The sequence below is a fragment of the Dipodomys spectabilis genome, unplaced genomic scaffold (genome assembly GCF_019054845.1).
Source record: "Dipodomys spectabilis isolate Male_0828 unplaced genomic scaffold, ASM1905484v1 ptg000069l, whole genome shotgun sequence".
NCBI classification, from domain to species: Eukaryota; Metazoa; Chordata; class Mammalia; order Rodentia; family Heteromyidae; genus Dipodomys; species Dipodomys spectabilis.
Genome location: NW_024870746.1, coordinates 24,469,845 through 24,485,790, shown reverse-complemented (window position 1 = coordinate 24,485,790; position 15,946 = coordinate 24,469,845). Strand labels below are relative to the sequence as shown.

At 46.4% G+C, this 15,946-nt stretch overlaps 1 protein-coding gene across 1 annotated transcript in view; it reads right to left on the bottom strand.

The window, feature by feature from the left end:
• The window catches only part of Lemd1 (LEM domain containing 1), a 33,148-nt gene extending 19,123 nt beyond the window's left edge, over positions 1-14,025 (bottom strand). The window contains 6 exon segments of the mRNA XM_042681918.1: positions 2,648-2,672; positions 3,322-3,392; positions 6,260-6,376; positions 8,230-8,308; positions 13,110-13,202; positions 14,014-14,025. Of these exon segments, the coding sequence (XP_042537852.1) occupies positions 2,648-2,672; positions 3,322-3,392; positions 6,260-6,376; positions 8,230-8,308; positions 13,110-13,202; positions 14,014-14,025 (397 nt within the window).
• Between the last annotated feature and the right edge of the window lie 1,921 nt (positions 14,026-15,946).

Below are 15,946 nucleotides of genomic sequence, written 5' to 3'. Positions count from 1 at the left end.
CAACATAAAGCATGGAATGGAATGGAGATCCTGGCTACAAAGGGCGTGGTGTATGGGTGGGTGGGGGAGAAAGAGAGAGAGAGAAAGAGAAGGGCCCAGACAAGGCAGGAGGACACAGCTGGGCCAGATATCCCTGCCCTCCCAAGAGGAGTACACACACACACACACACACACACACACACACACACACACACACACACACACACACACACACACACACACACACACACACACACACACACACACACACCCTTCAACCTTGGCACTAGCCCCAGCCCATAGGCCCTGCTGTGGCCAGGACCAGCCCCATCCCCCATTCCTCCTGGCTAGTGTCCCATTTCACACCATGGGTCCCATGTCCTCTCACTTCTCACTTGCATCTCACTTCCTGTGATGTGCCAGGATGGGCACCCCCACGCCCCCACCCCTCCCAACTCAGCAGGGGACACGGGGCTAAGCCACCCCATCACTGCAAGTGTCAGCCCAGTCTCCTGTCTTTCAGACAAAAGCACTCCCATTAAAAAACAAAGGCCTCCCTTCCTTTCTTCCGCCTTCCCTCCTTCTGTTCCTCTCCTTTCCTTCCTTCTTCCCTCCCTCCTTCTCCTTTCTTCCCTCCCTCTCCTTCCTTCTTCCCACCCTCCTCCTCCTTCCTTGCCCTCTCCCTCTCTCTCTCTCCCCCTTCGGTCTCCTTCCCTCCCTCCTTCCCTTCTTTCCTTGAGACAAGGTTAAGAAAGTGCAGAAGCTGATATAGTCTGGCTCTCACAGCGTCTTCTATTCCACTAGGAACCCACCAAAATAAGAGGGAAATAGAGTGCTTTGGGGGGAAGGGGAATGCAAATACTGCCTCTCTAGGCACGCAGAAGATTGTTAGGTACAGACCAGTGCTTTTAAGTAATTAAAGTCTATAGTGTAAGACGAGTGTCTCAATAAACACTTTCTACCCCCACTTTTACATAGGAATTTAAATGCTTATTTACATTTACTTTCGGATTTAAAGTTGAACAGATGTCTTGGGGCCTTTCTGGGAATCAAAATGGCTTACATAAATCCTTCAGATCAAAAGATTTTCTGCCATCACAAACTTTCTATTTAATTCTATTGCCAATTCAAAATATTGATGTGGCTTTCCTTCAGGCCTACAGAAAGCAAAGAGGAAAGAGCACCCGCCACCCTTGACGTGTTTCAGCCCACGCGAGTTGCTCTTCCTACACTCAGGTCGCTTTTTCTACCATAAACATCTTTGCAGGAACAAGACAAAAGGATTTTCTGAGGAACCGAGGTTGCGATGAATGCAAAGGAACCCTTAACGAGCCATTTAAAAACCTTTTCAGAAAATCTGACATGCTATCAGAATTACTTCATCAGATTTGAATTATGCTTCAATAGGAAGCAAACGCCAAGCACATTGCACCAATGTTTACCTGGAATTCCTTTTCATTGGTTTAACTCTGCAGTCATTTGAAACTCAGGAGCACATTTGCAAACTTAACTGTTCAACACTAGAACTTCTGGTAGATTCTGTTAGGTGAGCTTTGGACCCCATTCTGTGTGAGGCTCTGTGGCTGCTAGTGGATGAGGTTCTAGGCCATATTGTTGTTGTTGTTGTTGTTGTTATTGGTCATAGGGCTTGAACTCAGGACCCAGGTGCTATCTCTGAGTTGTTTTTTTTTTTTGCTCCAGACTAGTGCTCTACCACTTTGAGCCATAGCTCCACTTACAGTTTTCTGGTGGTTTATTGGAGATAAAAAGTGTCACGGACTTTCCTGCCTGGGCTGGCTTTGAACCACTATCCTCAGATCTCAGCCTCCTGTGAGTAGCTAGGATTACAGTTGTGAGCCACTGGCTTTTTGGGACATTTCTTAAATCATCACCGGATTTTGACAGGAAAATGGGATGCAGGATGTAAGAGTGAAAAGGATTCTGGGAACCAAGGCGGGAGCAGTGGGGATTGGGTGAGGAGGGGCTAACGTCAAGGAAGCAGCTGGTTTTGAGCAAGTTCAGTGTTGTGATTTAATCCCAGCAGGGAAAATTGGGAAGCTGAAGGCAGAGACCACTCTACAATAATTTTGCAATTGTACCAAGTACATAAAAAAAGTAATATGGCATAAAATAGGATAGTAGCTCTGGGAAGACTAAGCCAGGATGGTGTTTTTGTTTATTACCTTATTTTGTGTTTCGTTTGCTTTGGTTTGGTTGATTGGGGGCGGGTTTTTTGCAGGGCTGAGGACCAGCCTCAAACCTTCACGTATGTTAGGTAACACCCTGCATTCAGCTACATATCTTGCCCCTGGGGTAAATGGTGGGTTGGTTTGTTTTTGAGAAAAGATCTCAGTAGGTAGCCTCGAACTCTGGATCCTCATGTCAGCCTCTGAGTGCTGAGATTATAGGGGTACACGACTGCACCTGGGACCTGACCTCTGTAAATACGTGGCAGTCCATGGGGGGTGGGCAGAGGGGGGCGGCACTTCCAGGTGTCCGGGAGCCTTTGAATCTGGACGGGGGAGGGGCAGAGGCAAAGCCGTGGCCATCGACAGAGGCCACCAGGGCTTCTAAGTCTGCACCGAGTAAAGCTCTGCTTGGTCCTCATGTCCCTCCCGAATCCAAAAGGCAAAGCCTGCACACGTCCTGCCATCTGCAAAATGCTCACCCGTCTGGGACACACCGTTGGCTGGCTGGAGGGAGGGAGGCGAAAAGAGATGGAGGGATGGAGAACAAAGAGGGAGATGCTTTCCAGAAAGCGGCTCTTCTGCCAGGCCTGTACCAGACCCATAGTCCTGGGAAGCCACCATACACAGGCCCAGGGATGAGGGGAGCAAGATGGGGAAGCCAGAGGAAGATGAGGGAATGGAAGAAAGATGAGAAAGCAAAAGAGCCTACAGTCATTGAGAAATGGTGGTTAGGAGATGGAATGCACAGGGTAGCGGAGGTCCTTCCTGAGCTTCGCTTCTGCACTATTCTGCAGTGAGAACTTGACCTGCCTTATACTCCATAGAGCATTGGGAGGGAGGGGCTCTGCGAGCATGCAGAGGCTTACAGCTACCAACTGACCTCCCCAAAGCGTTCTACCAGTAAGCGGAGAGAGGGTCTCTGAACCAACCAGACCTTATTCGTAAGCATGCGACCCTCATGGATTTGGCCTCCTGCTCCAATCTGGTGTTGGGGTGGAGACCCCATCTCAAAGTGTCACCCACAAAAACCTGAATTCAAATGATCCTCTCAATCAGGATTTTTTTTTTCCACCTCTAACAGAAGTGCTATTTGCTGTTCTTTTTCATCTGTAGATAACGAGGTAGATCATTCATGTGTTAGAATTGTACGTACTTTTTTGGATTCCTTGTCTTTTTCTTTTCCTGTGGTGAGTGTGATATTTCCTTTCAAAATGATATTAAGTTCTGGATCAAGGGAAACAAAAAGAGAAAGAAAAAAAAAAAAAAACAGGCCATGAGAATGTACAAGCCAGCGAAGGACATGACCAGCAACGTGTGGGAGAATGCGCTCCACCCAGGGCATCTGCACAGAAGAAAATTCCTGCTGCCCTCCTTGAGGGAGAAGAGCCTTCCCCCAACCTCTGGAGCTCCAGCAGCCTAGAGCAGCCGCTTGGGCCTCCCCTGGGGACACGGTTGGACTGGCTGTCATGAGCTAGCTGCTCGTCTGGACGGCTGTTTGCAGCCTTGTCATTGTCCCCGTGTGCCAGCTCTGTGCAGCCCTAAATGTCAGAACAGCAGGAGGATTTTTTTTCCCTCTCTCTGTGTATATTTAAAAAAAAAAAAAGCACCTAGGGGAGGATAAGGCCAGGTCTGTGCTCAAAGGCTTTGGGGAGGGGGGCGGCAGGGAGGAGAGGGGGGGGGGAGGCAGCCAGTGGTAGAAATCAGCTTGTGCTGTATTTGGATCAAATACAGTATTTGGATCAAGACTCCTGCGCTTTCACAAACTGAGCCCAGATTCTATCTGTGTGTGTGTGTGTGTGTGTGTGTGTGTGTGTGTGTGTGTGTGTGCGCGCGCGCGCGCGCGCGCGCACTGGTCCTGGGGCTTGAACTCTGGATCTCACACTGTTGCTTAGCTTTCTTTTGCTCAAAGCTAGCGCTCTACCACTTGAGCCACATTTCCACATCTGGCTCTTGTTGGCTGGCTAATTGGAGTTAAGAGACTCTCAGAGTTTCCTGCCTGCGGCTGACTTCAAATCAGGATCCTCAGATCTCAGCTTCCTGTCTTAGTAGCTAGGATTACAGTCCTAAGCCACCAGGCTGGCTTAATGGGAGACTTTTAAATGAGCTCCTCAAGCCAAAGAAAGATTTGGGAAGTTGAAAAGATGTTAGATCATTTAAGCTCTATCCCCCACGCTGTCCAAACAGTGAGTGAAAAGGAGAAAAGGAAAAAGCAACTGTTGTTTGGATGACTCAGAATTGTTCTAGAACTTTCCACACAGTCTCACCCTAGCATTAGGTGCCATAGGACACTCACATCCCCATCCCCATCCCCATCAATCACTTTTCAGCCACTTCATTCCAATGCCACCAGAGGCTGTGAGACTCTCTGGAGGGGCAAATTCAGCCCTCCCCTGGAGACAGGGCATTCTACCAGGAGCAAGGGTGGCCTTCCAGGGGTACTGCTGACAGGGCCTGTGCCTCTGACCTGGTGCCCTGCAGTTGGTTGGCAGCAAATGAACCCAGTTAGAAGCAGGCAAAGCTCAGATGTGGGAGGATCAATTTCCTCCCAGCCAGCATTGCCGCACTTTGGCGTCTGGGAGAGCCCTAGTCCTGGGCTCCCTGGCACACACTGCCTCCTTAGGGTCGGTGATGGCCGTCCCCTAGACCTTGTCCTTTTCAAATAAGGCTGGCTGTGCCTGCCCCTCGGGGTAAGCTCCATGCCTCTCCGATTCTAGGATGACCAGGAAGTTTCCAGAGGGCATTTGTATGGCTGGTTGAGCTGTCCACTTGAAGGACATGAAATTGTCCCTGATCCAGGGCAGACCTGGTGCAACGTGTAGCATTTTCTGCCCCATAGTAGAAATTATAAGAAAAATAGAAGGTCTGTGTGGAAAGACAATTTTGAGAGCCAGATGTGAGTTCAAATCTCGGGTCTGTCACTTTTACTCTCCAAACAGACATGGAATTGCTGCTTTGTTTTAGTTGCTGGACAGTATGGGGGTGCCCGGGCTCCACTCTGCATGGCACATGCAAATGTGTGCCTATCTTCAGAGGTCACTGCCCACCTCTGTGATGTTGGCCCCTTGGAGCTTCAGCTAAGCATTGTCAGGGTTAAATGAGATGGTGTATAGTTATTCACTATGGCTTAAAGAGGGTTCTTAAGAAACGTTGGGGAATCTAGTGTGGGAATCTCCAAGGCCAGAGTGCCCGAGCACAGATACCACTGCAGGAGAATGGTGCACCCAGGACACGGGCCTCCGGACCCCCAAGCCCAGCGCTCCCAAATCACCCACTCAGTGACCCCAAAAGGGACCAGCTAGCTGCTGCTTTCCGTTCCCATAGGAATAAAGAGTGCAGTTGGCTTAGGAAAGAAAAATTCAAAGATGGTACAAGCTACTTCATCTTTTCTTGTGTGTGTGTGTGTGTGTGTGTGTGTGTGTGTGTGTGTGTGTGTGTGTGTGTGTGTGTGTGTGTGTGTGTGTGTGTGAGAGAGTACCAGTCCTGGAACTTAAACTCAGGGCCTGGACACTGTCCCTGAGCTTTTTAGTTCTAGGCTAGTATGTTTTGAACCAAAGCTCCCCTTTGGCTTTTTTTGGTGGTTAATTGGAGATAAAAGTCTCATGGACTTTCCTGTCCAGGATGGTTTTGAACCATGGTCTTCAGAGCTCAACCTCTTGAGCAGCTAGGATTAGAAGCATGAGCTACCAGCTTACTAGTCACAAAACAACTTCACCCAATAAAATTATTTAAAAAATAATTTCATCCAAAAGAAATTAACGATGGAATGTATTTGTTCAAACAAAGAAGAAGTTGAGATTTCAAAGGAAGTTCAGCATTTGCCTGTAGAAACTTCTGGTTTTAAGGAACCTGGCTCTAGTTAGCTCAATCCTTCTCCCAACTTCCCATCCAACTGAGTCTCAGAGCGAACACAGATATGGAATTACAAGTTTCTTGGGCAGCCCCAGGGCCTATTTTTCCTGGCTCAGTGTGCAAGCAGGCCACACACTATTTCACAGGTCAGCTTGCACACCACTTAAAGCCTCACCAATCATGCGGGGCAGGGGATTCATGAGCGCACAGTTGCTAGCTAGCGGAACAAGTTATGGCAATACCTTCCATGTTATCCTGAGTGCTACACAGCTTTCTGAGTTCCTTCACCACAGGTCATCCATTAGGAGGTAAGACCAGCAACTGCACCAGTTTCTTTTCATATAGTTTTCTGGTAGAAGCTGAGAAAGAATTGGGAGAACAAATGTAATTGTTCTGCTTTTGTGTATGATCTACTGGCTTCAAGGTATTCTATTAATTTAGCTGGGTACCAGCAGCTCAGGCCTGTAATCCAAGCTCCTCAGGAGGCTAAGATCTGAGAATCCAGATTCAAAATCAGCCCCAGCAGAGTCTGAGACTCTTCTCTCTAGTGAACCAGCAAAAAAGCTGGACCTAGAGGTGTGGCTCAAGTAGTAGAATGCCAGTCTTGAGTAGGAAACTAAGGGAGAACCCTGAGTTTAAGCCCTATTACTGGCACACACACATATGCATACGAACATCCATACCCACACAGATAATGCTTTTTTTTTTTTTTTTTTTTGTCGGTTGTGGGGCTTGAACTCTGGGCTTGGGCACTGTCCCTGGCGCTTCAGCTCAAGGTGAGTGCTCTACCACTTGAGAAAACCACTTCTGCTTTTCTAGTGGTTTATTGGAGATAAGAGTCTCACGGACTTTCTGGGCTGGGCCGGTTTTGAACTGCGATCACGATCCTCAGATCTCAGCCTCCTGAGTAGCTAGGATTACAGGCATGAGCCACCAGTGCCCAGCTGACACAGATAATCTTTAACTGAGACCTAGCCCCTTCTATTACTGGTTAATACTATGACTTTTTAAATGAAGTGGATTCCACAGTCACTCAACCCACTCCCTCTAGTCTACAAACACTTAGGTGGTGCCTGTACACACTACCCACAGGCAGGCAATGCACCCAAGAACAAGGAAACATACAGGCATTTTGTCTATGGAAGCTACAGACAATAACACTGTAGATGAAGAAAACAGAGCATATCCTAGCCAGGCAATGGTGGCTCACACCTGTAATCCTAGCTACTCTGGAGGCTGAGATCTGAGGATCACAATTCAAAGCCAGCCTGGGCAGGAAGGTTTGTTAGACTCATCTCCAATGAACCACCAGAAAACTGGAATTGGTGCTGTGGCTGAAGTGGTAGAGTGCTTGCCTTGAGCTGAAGAGCTCAGGGAAGAGCTCAGGCCCAGAGTTCAAGCCCCAAGACCAAAAAAACCCCCAAAATCCAAACCACAAACAAACAAAAACGAGCATATCCTAAATACCCCATCACAACAGGAGGTAGAATAAAAAAAATCTACTTGAAACTGTTGGAAAAAACAATAACAACTCAGGCCCTTGAACTCATACTGTATTTATAATCTGTACAAATCTGGTTTATTTATCACTTCTTCCCTCTGTATTTTTTTTTGTTATTCTATTTAATTATTATTTATTTTTTGGCAATACTGGATTTAACTCAGAACCTAGCACTTGCCAGGTAGAAACCCTCCCATGAGCCAGGACTCCAACCCTTTTTGCTTTAGTTATTTTTTTGAATTGGGTCTCCATTTATTCCCTAGCTTCCCCGACCATGAACCTATGTAGCTGGGGTGATGGCCTTGAAATCTTCCCCATCTCTGCCTCCTAGTGGCTGGGCTTACAGGTGTGAGCCATTGTACCTAACCTATTTCTATTTTCATGATTCTTATTGCATACATTCCTTTATTGTAAGGCTTTTGTGTGTGTGTGTGTGTTTCTTTTTTGCTTGTTTGTTTTTTTTGGTTCCAGTCCTAGGGCTTGAACTCAGGGCCTGAGCACTGTCTCTGAGCTTTTTTTGCTCAAGACTAGTGCTCTACCACTTGAGCCATAGCTCCACTACTGGCTTTTTGGTCAAAGACTTTCCTGTCCAGGCTGGCTTTGACCCATGATCCTCGGATCTCCCTGAATTGCCAGGAGGGCCAGCTGTAAATCGCTTTAAATGAGGTCATTTGCAAACCACAAATGTCCTTCAGTTTGCCTTAGACATACGTAGTATGGGACCAGGAGAAAATCCAAGCTGTTCAAGATGGATCTGCAAGTCACAGTTGCTCAGACACTCACTGCACGTCTACCATAGTGAGAGCAGCGTGGTCTTTTCTTACAGTGGAATCCCTGCAATCATAAGACATGAAGTTCTTGAACCCAGCTTCACATAGAAGTGCGAGATTGCTACTCACCCACAAAAGGGCTCACAGCCCCATCTCCTGCTCTTAGAGGTACAACAGATGATAAACATGTATCACTGCTGTGCGGCTCTCTACCTAGAACCCCTGTAAGGATCAGGGGGTCCCCTTATGAAGCCTTGGGAGGGTGTAGCATCAACACAGAATTCTTGGGATTCAATTGACATTTTCTATACAACTAACAAGAGAAAAAATTCTAGACAAAATACCCAAGGATTTCCATTACTCCTCCAAAACTCAGTAAGACTCAAGCTCTGTGAAAAGATAAGTTAATTAAATAGGAAAGGGCTGAGAGAAATTTTTTTTTGCAAGTTAAATGAAAGTTATTTATCCCTGGCCTCCTTTGATGGGAGTGCAGAGTACAGAACACTCAGTTATTGCAAACAGTAGTGGTTTTCACACTTGCAATTTAACTCTGAGCATAACGAGATGGTTGTTTTAATTAACCACCAGCAGACTTTGTAATTGCTGAATTGGCATTTGGAGAAAAAAAAAGTCAACTATTCATTCTCTGGCACACAAATTGATTTATATAGATTGGTGCAAATCTTGATATGGGACTGTAAACACACACAGCCTAAATTCCATCACTGATACTCCATGGAGTTCTTAATTTCTCCCTACAAACCCAAACCTCACCCTGACCTGACACCTACTTCACAAAATCCTGAAAAAGACAGACCCATTCGTCAGGCCTTTTCACAGAGATTTTTTTTTAATTTAGGAGTTTATTTGTTGTACCTCATTTCTATAATGTTTCAAGGCTTTTTAATATTGTAGTGAAAACGATCGCAAGATAATTACTCAGCATAGGAGGATCTAGACCAATTTTAAGTAATGACTTGGCTTTTATTGGACATCAGTCAATGTCCAATTAGGAAGAACATTGTATACAAGCTTGAAAATGCCATGGATTGTTAAGACTTGTTCAGGGACATCTTAGCTGGCCTGTCTTCTGTGTAAAAGCTAAGCTTTATTATTATTATTTTTTCCGTACAATAGGCACTTAGTAAATGTTAGCGTCTTCTTTTCCTATGAGTTCCAGAAGCTTTGTGTATGTTACTGGTCATAGGCTTGAATTCAGGGCCTTGGTGCTATTCCTGAGCTTTATTGCCCAAGGCAAGCCTCTATTTTTATTTTATTTTATTTATTTATTTATTTTGGGTCCAGTCGTGGGGCTTGAACTCTGGGCCTGGGCACTGTCCCTCAGCACTTCAGCTTAAGGCTAGTGCTCTACCACTTGTGCCACAGCACCTCTTCCGGGTTTTTTCTTTTTTTTTTTGTCGGTCGTGGGACTTGAACTCTGGGCCTGGGCGCTGTCCCTCAGCTCTTCAGTTCAAGGTGAGCGCTCTACCACTTGAGCTACAGCGCCACTTCTGGTTTTCTGGTGGTTTATTGGAGATAGGAGTCTCACGGTCTCTCCTGCCCGGGCTGGCTTTGAACAGCGATCCTCAGATCTCAGCCTCCTGAGTAGCTAGGATTGCAGGCGTGAGCCACCAGCGCCCGGCTTTCTTTTTTCTTATGTGGTGTTGAGGAATCGAACCCAGGGCCTCAGGCATGCAAGGCAAGCGCTCTACCACTGAGCCACCTTCCCAGCCCCAAGCCTCTATTTTTTGTCATATTTCCATTTCTCTCTCTCTCTCTCTGTCTCTCTGTCTCTCTGTCTGTCTCTCTCTTTCTCTGTCTCTTTCTCTTTCTTTCTCTCTCTCTCTTTTTTTTTGTGTCAGTTTTGGGACTTCAACTCAGCTGAGGGCCTGGGTGCTGTCCCTGAGCTCTTTGCTGAAGGTTAGCGCTCTACCACTTTGAGCCACAGCTCCCCTTCCAATTTTCTGATGGTTATTGGAGATAAAAGTCTCATGGAGATGTACAAGTAATTATGCCGAAAAATGAACTTTACAACTTTGGTGCGGGGGGAGGGGGATAGCGGGGAGGACTGGGTGGGGGGGGGCGGGGGGAGGATGGGAAGGGATGGGAAGGGGAAACAAAGGAGGAGGCTACAATGCTTGATAAGAAATGTACTCATTATCTTGCCCATGTAATTGTAACTCCTCTGTACAGTATTTTCACAATAAAAAAATAAAAATTTAAAAAAAATTTTAAAAAAAAGTCTCATGGACTTTCCTGCCCAGGTTGGCTTCAAACCAAGATCCTCACATCTCAGGCTCCTGAGTAGGCATGAATCATGGTACCAGGCTGAATGAAGACCACTTTTTTTTTTTTTTTCCATCATGGGGTCTGAACTCTGGACCTGGTCTCTGTCCTTCATCTCTTCAGCTCAAGGCTAGTGCTCTACCACTTGAGCCACAGCGCCACTTCCGGCTTTTTCTGTTTATGTAGTACTAAGGAATCGAACCCAGGGCCTCATGCATGCAAGGCAAGCACTCTACCACTGAGCCACCTTCCCAGCCCTGTAACCACTTTTTTTTTTTTTTTTTTTTTAAATTGTAAAGCTACTATACAGAGCCTGTAACCACTTTTAAACCACTAGGAAGCAGCCAACACCAGAGTGGGGCATTGAAGCTTAGCACCTCAGATTTTTTTGTGCAGTGGCTTAGGCAGATCCGGTGACATTTGTTCTTAAGAACAGCTCTCTTGTTCTCCCCATTTCCCCGGAATAACCTTCCAGAGAGCCCTCATCAATCTCAAGTGGCACTGGACAATTGCCTAGACGGAACACACATATGGAAGAAAAAATCACTCAAAGGAATCCAACTGCACGATTAATCCACTTACCCCTTTCACATGGTGTCTAAAGTCTGTGCAATCAGGCTGGTTACTAAAGCTGGGACAGTTTCATCCTAAGGTTTCCTCTAGCAACCAATCCCTCTCTGCCTGTTAGATATTATGGTAATCATAATACTGACAGTATGACATCAGTAACCCTCATAGCAACAGACTGATGTAGAAATCAGATGATTAATTTAACCTAAGTTCAAGCAGAAAGAGACACCGGTCGGCTTGGTAGGCAGACAGCCATGATGAAATGTCAAGAGAGGAGAGAAGCTACCACTATACACAGGAAGCAAGGAACTGCAACCCAGCTGAATGGTGCCCGGAAAGTGGGAAGAGAAAAAAAGAGAAATCAAATGAGTGCTGGTGTCTAGACCACCATTAAAAGACCTACAGTCATGGATGGATAGGGAGGCCATTTACTCTAGGGAGAATAGGAAGCTGGAAGAAACGTCTGTTAGTTAAGGCTTTCTTACTTAAGAAAACTAGACCCAGAAGCTGAGCACCAGTGGCTCATACCTCTAATTCTAGTTACTCAGGAGGCTGAAATCTGAGGATCATAGTTCAAAGCCAGCTTCAGCAGGAAAGTCCGTGAAACGATTTCCAATTAAGCAGTAAAAAGCCAAAAGTAGAGCGGTGGCTCAAGTGGTAGAACACTAGCCTTGAGTGCAAAAGCTAAGGGACAACATCCAGAACTTGAGCCCCATTACCAACACACACACACACACACACACACACACACACAAAATTAGAATCAGGTTTAAGGGCAGGTCAAAAGTTGCAGAAGTTATAGCTTTTGTCGGTCATAGCTTAAACTTGGGGCCTGGGTGCTATTCAGCTTTGGCCTCTTTTTTATTTTTTTCCTCTCTCCTTTCTTTCTTGCCTTCTTGCTTTCTTGCCTGTCCTGGGGCTTGAACTCAGGACCTGGGCACTGTCCCTGAACTTCTTTTGCTCAAAGCTAGCACTCTACCACTTGAGCCACAGCACCACTTCCAGCTCTTTCTGTTCATGTGGTACTGAGGAATCAAACCCAGGGCTTTATGCACGCAGGCAAGTACTCTACCACTAAGCCACATTCCCAGACCCAGCTTTGGCCTTTTGAAAATACTTTCGTGTCCCAGCCCATTCCATCCTCTGGATGCTCCTCTAAAGACACAGATGTTTGCTGTCAACCACACAGCAAAACACGGCCTCTTGTTTCTCCTCATGTACCACAGCACCAGGCTTTTTGCTTTATTTTGTTTAAGGAGAGACCTGTCTAACTACTAGCTGGAGTCTCTTAAGAAATACGGTTGCAATTTTAAAAACAATTATGCAAGACAAAATGTAACTGTGAGAAAACACACAATGCTTTGATTAAACACCAGGGAAAGGGGAATCTGAGGATTGCATCTGAGACAGTGGAGTACTTCAGCTTAGAGTCAGATCCCCCAGCTCTGACTTACCAGGTAGGGCTATAAGGATAAGCTACTGACCCCATTGTGCCTTTTATCTGCAATGGAGACCCCTCTCTGGGGCTGAGATGAAGATTCATTCAGTTACAGTTTACAAAATCCTTGTATTCAGCAGTAAGTACTGTGAGTTTTGGAAAATACATTTTGATTAAGAGTCCAATCTTCAAGAAGTTTCTGTGTGTTCCTCAAGAGGCTCTATCTCTCATGTACATGTGCCCATGGGGGCACTGTGCCATCAGCCCCCTCCAGATCATGGAAGAGAGCTAAGCATTTGTAGGAGCTGTGGGAGATGGCTAGGAAGGTTCAGGGAGTGCTCCCAGGCTGTGCTCCAAAGTTTCTGAATAGATCATCAGTTTCCAAACAAACATGCCATGCAAACATTTAGCAACATCCAAACACTGGATTCACCAAACAAAGACTTTGAAAATTGACACATTTGTTTCCATCAAAGCAAATAAATGATAGGCTTGGGTATATTAGGATGCACAAGCATTTTGTTTACATTTTCCCCAATTGCTTTCAACAAAAAGGCTGCCAGCAGGTGGAACCGCTTCCATTTTACACAGGGAGGGGGCAGCGGCGGCAGCTGCTGCCACTACGAGAAGGGAATTGCTCAAACTGGGTTTAAACCCAGCTTGGTTGGGATGGGATGAAAACAGAGGTCTCGCCTAACCTTCATGGGCTGAGCCACTGATTCTGTGCCAACTATTCAATCAATCACTCTGGCTGAAGACTTTCTCTTAAAGAATCAATCACTGCATGCATAACCCTATCCACAACCCCAGTGCCAGCAATATTTCCATGGAAGAATTCCTATGAATATTCCAAGATTCCTATGAAGAAGAATCTTGGAATATTTGGCTCTGATGTTTGCAGCATTTCCATCTGCATAGTCCTGGACAGTGGCTTGGTTTTGGGGTTTTTCTGGGGGAGGGGGAGGGCTGGGGAGAGGAGGGTGGTGGTGTTTGTTTTTTATTCTCCTCTCGCTGTAGCTGCAGAGACATTTGATTCCCTTTCTTGAGGGAAGCAAGTTTTAATTGCCAATCCACTAGGTATTCAGCATGATAAGGTATCTAAATCCTGAGAGCTTCCTCCGTTCATTAAAATGGAGATCCGATTTCTCTTTCCTTAATGCCACATGCTGTTATTAAACTGAAATAATGGAACTAGTAAAAGCCAGATGTCACTTCAGTCTCAGGTTTGATGCGGGGCACAATTTCCTCTCCTCAGCTCTAATCTGCCAGTTATTTACTAACCCCATCCTTGGGAAGAATACACAATTTAAATGTAAATGCAATTTACGTAGGGGAGCAGATAGTAGATTTGCAGTTTCAATGGCCAATAACCATTTGCAAAGGGGAGAACCCACCAAAGCACCAATCAGCAGCTGTCAATCTCCAGTTTACATCAGTCACCATCTCGAGAACTTTCTTCCTGGAGCCACCTGCCTCTGAGCCTCACTACCAGGCAAACAGAAGTGGGGACACAGCCATTTCCCCACATATTTCTAGCTGAATTTATCCTGACGGGGAGGAGGGGACATGTGTGGCTTTCAGTGACCTAAACTCATGGCTATCATTGTTGAAATCATTCCTTGACCAATTTCAGCAAATGCTAGTCAGGCCCTGGGTGGCTCATGCTGGTAATGCATGCTACTCAGGAGGCTGAGATCTGAGGATCACAGGATTTCCAACTAGGGCAGGAAAGTCTATAAGACTCTTACCTCCAATTAACCACCAAACAAACCTCTCACCCCACCCCTACCCCCCAATAAGCAGGAAGTGGAGCTCAAGTAGAAGAATACCAGCCTTGAGTGAAAAAGCCCTGAGTTCAAACCACAGTATCATCATGCACACACACACACACCCCTACACACACCACATAATTATTAACCATCTTCCATGGGAGATGCTGTCTTAGAAGGATCTGTCTTCCTTAAGAGAAAAGGAAACAAACCAGGAAAAGAAAGTAAGATTACATGTCAACAGGGAAGCCATCACTGGGAGTGCCTAAGGGTGAATCAGGCTGAAACTTTCAGGGTGAGCAATAGTGCATCCTGTCAAAATCAGCTACATCATGGTCTAGGAGTGTGGGAAGCCAGGAGGAATGCAGTCAGGAGAGCTGGGCCTAGGGGCACGCACCTGTAATCCCAGCACTTGAGAGGCAGAGGCAAAGCGATCAGGAATTCTGAGCCAGCTGAGGCTCCATAAATAGGACCTTATCTCAGAAACAAAACAAGAAGGAAAAGGAATCCAGCTGGATGGGTTGGGGCCAATTTGTGAAGCTTTCACCTTCAGGCATACTGAAGTTCTAAGTGGGCCAGGAGCCATGACTAAAGGTAGCTGGATGATGAGCGGAGAGTCTGCTGGGGGCAGGGTAGAAGGTATCATAGCAGTCTAGGAAAGAGATGATTCAGTTTGGAGGAGGCCCAGGGACAGATGCATGATTCATGAAAGCTTGCGGCTGCCTGACCGGTGTCTCTTCGCTCGGCTTGCAGAGCACCTTCCCAGTCAGTTCCCAGCCTTAGTCGCAGCCTGGAGCCTGCTTACATAAGAAACCATATGGAGTTTGGTCTACACGGCACCGACACTTCAAAAATTAGTCTGCAGTTGTCTACTCAGCCCTTGATTATCCACACCACTTGAAGGCAGGAACGACACAGATAATCCATAACTCTCTTCTATTTGGCTTTGGAATTAATTACACCTTTTAGGCCAAATTTGCCTTCCTAATTAATCTTTCTTAGGCTAATATTAAAATTAACTAAAATTCTCTGAGCTCCTGCCAGCTGGGCAGAGAAAGGAGAGCAGGAAGGGAAGCTAGGGGTTGGGGGGAAGGGAGGCCCATGCTGCACAGGCCTTGGATCAACCCAGGGGAGAAGCTGGGTCTGGTTCACTGACTCCTGCTCTGTAATTAGGGACTCTAGCTCCTAGGGGTTCAATCCTCAAGCAACTACTAAGCGACGAGCTCCTACCAAGCACTGAGCACTTCGAGCTACAGCTGAAGATAAAAAGGAGAATAAAGGCTTGGCACTGGTGGCTCAGGCCTGTAATCCTAAATACTCAGGAAGCTGAGATTTGAGGACCATGGTTCAAAGCCAGCCCAGGCAGGAAAGCCCGGAAAGTTTTTGTTTTTTGTTTTTGTCAGTTGTGGGGCTTGAACTCTGGGCCTGGGTGCTGTCCCTCAGATCTGCAGCTCAAAGTGAGTGCTCTACCACTTGAATCACAGCGCCACTTCCAATTTTCTGGTGGTTAACTGGTGATAAGAGTCTCATGGGCGGGCTGGGAAGGTGGCTCAGTGGTAGAGCATTTGCCTTGCATGCCTGAGGCCCTGGGTTCG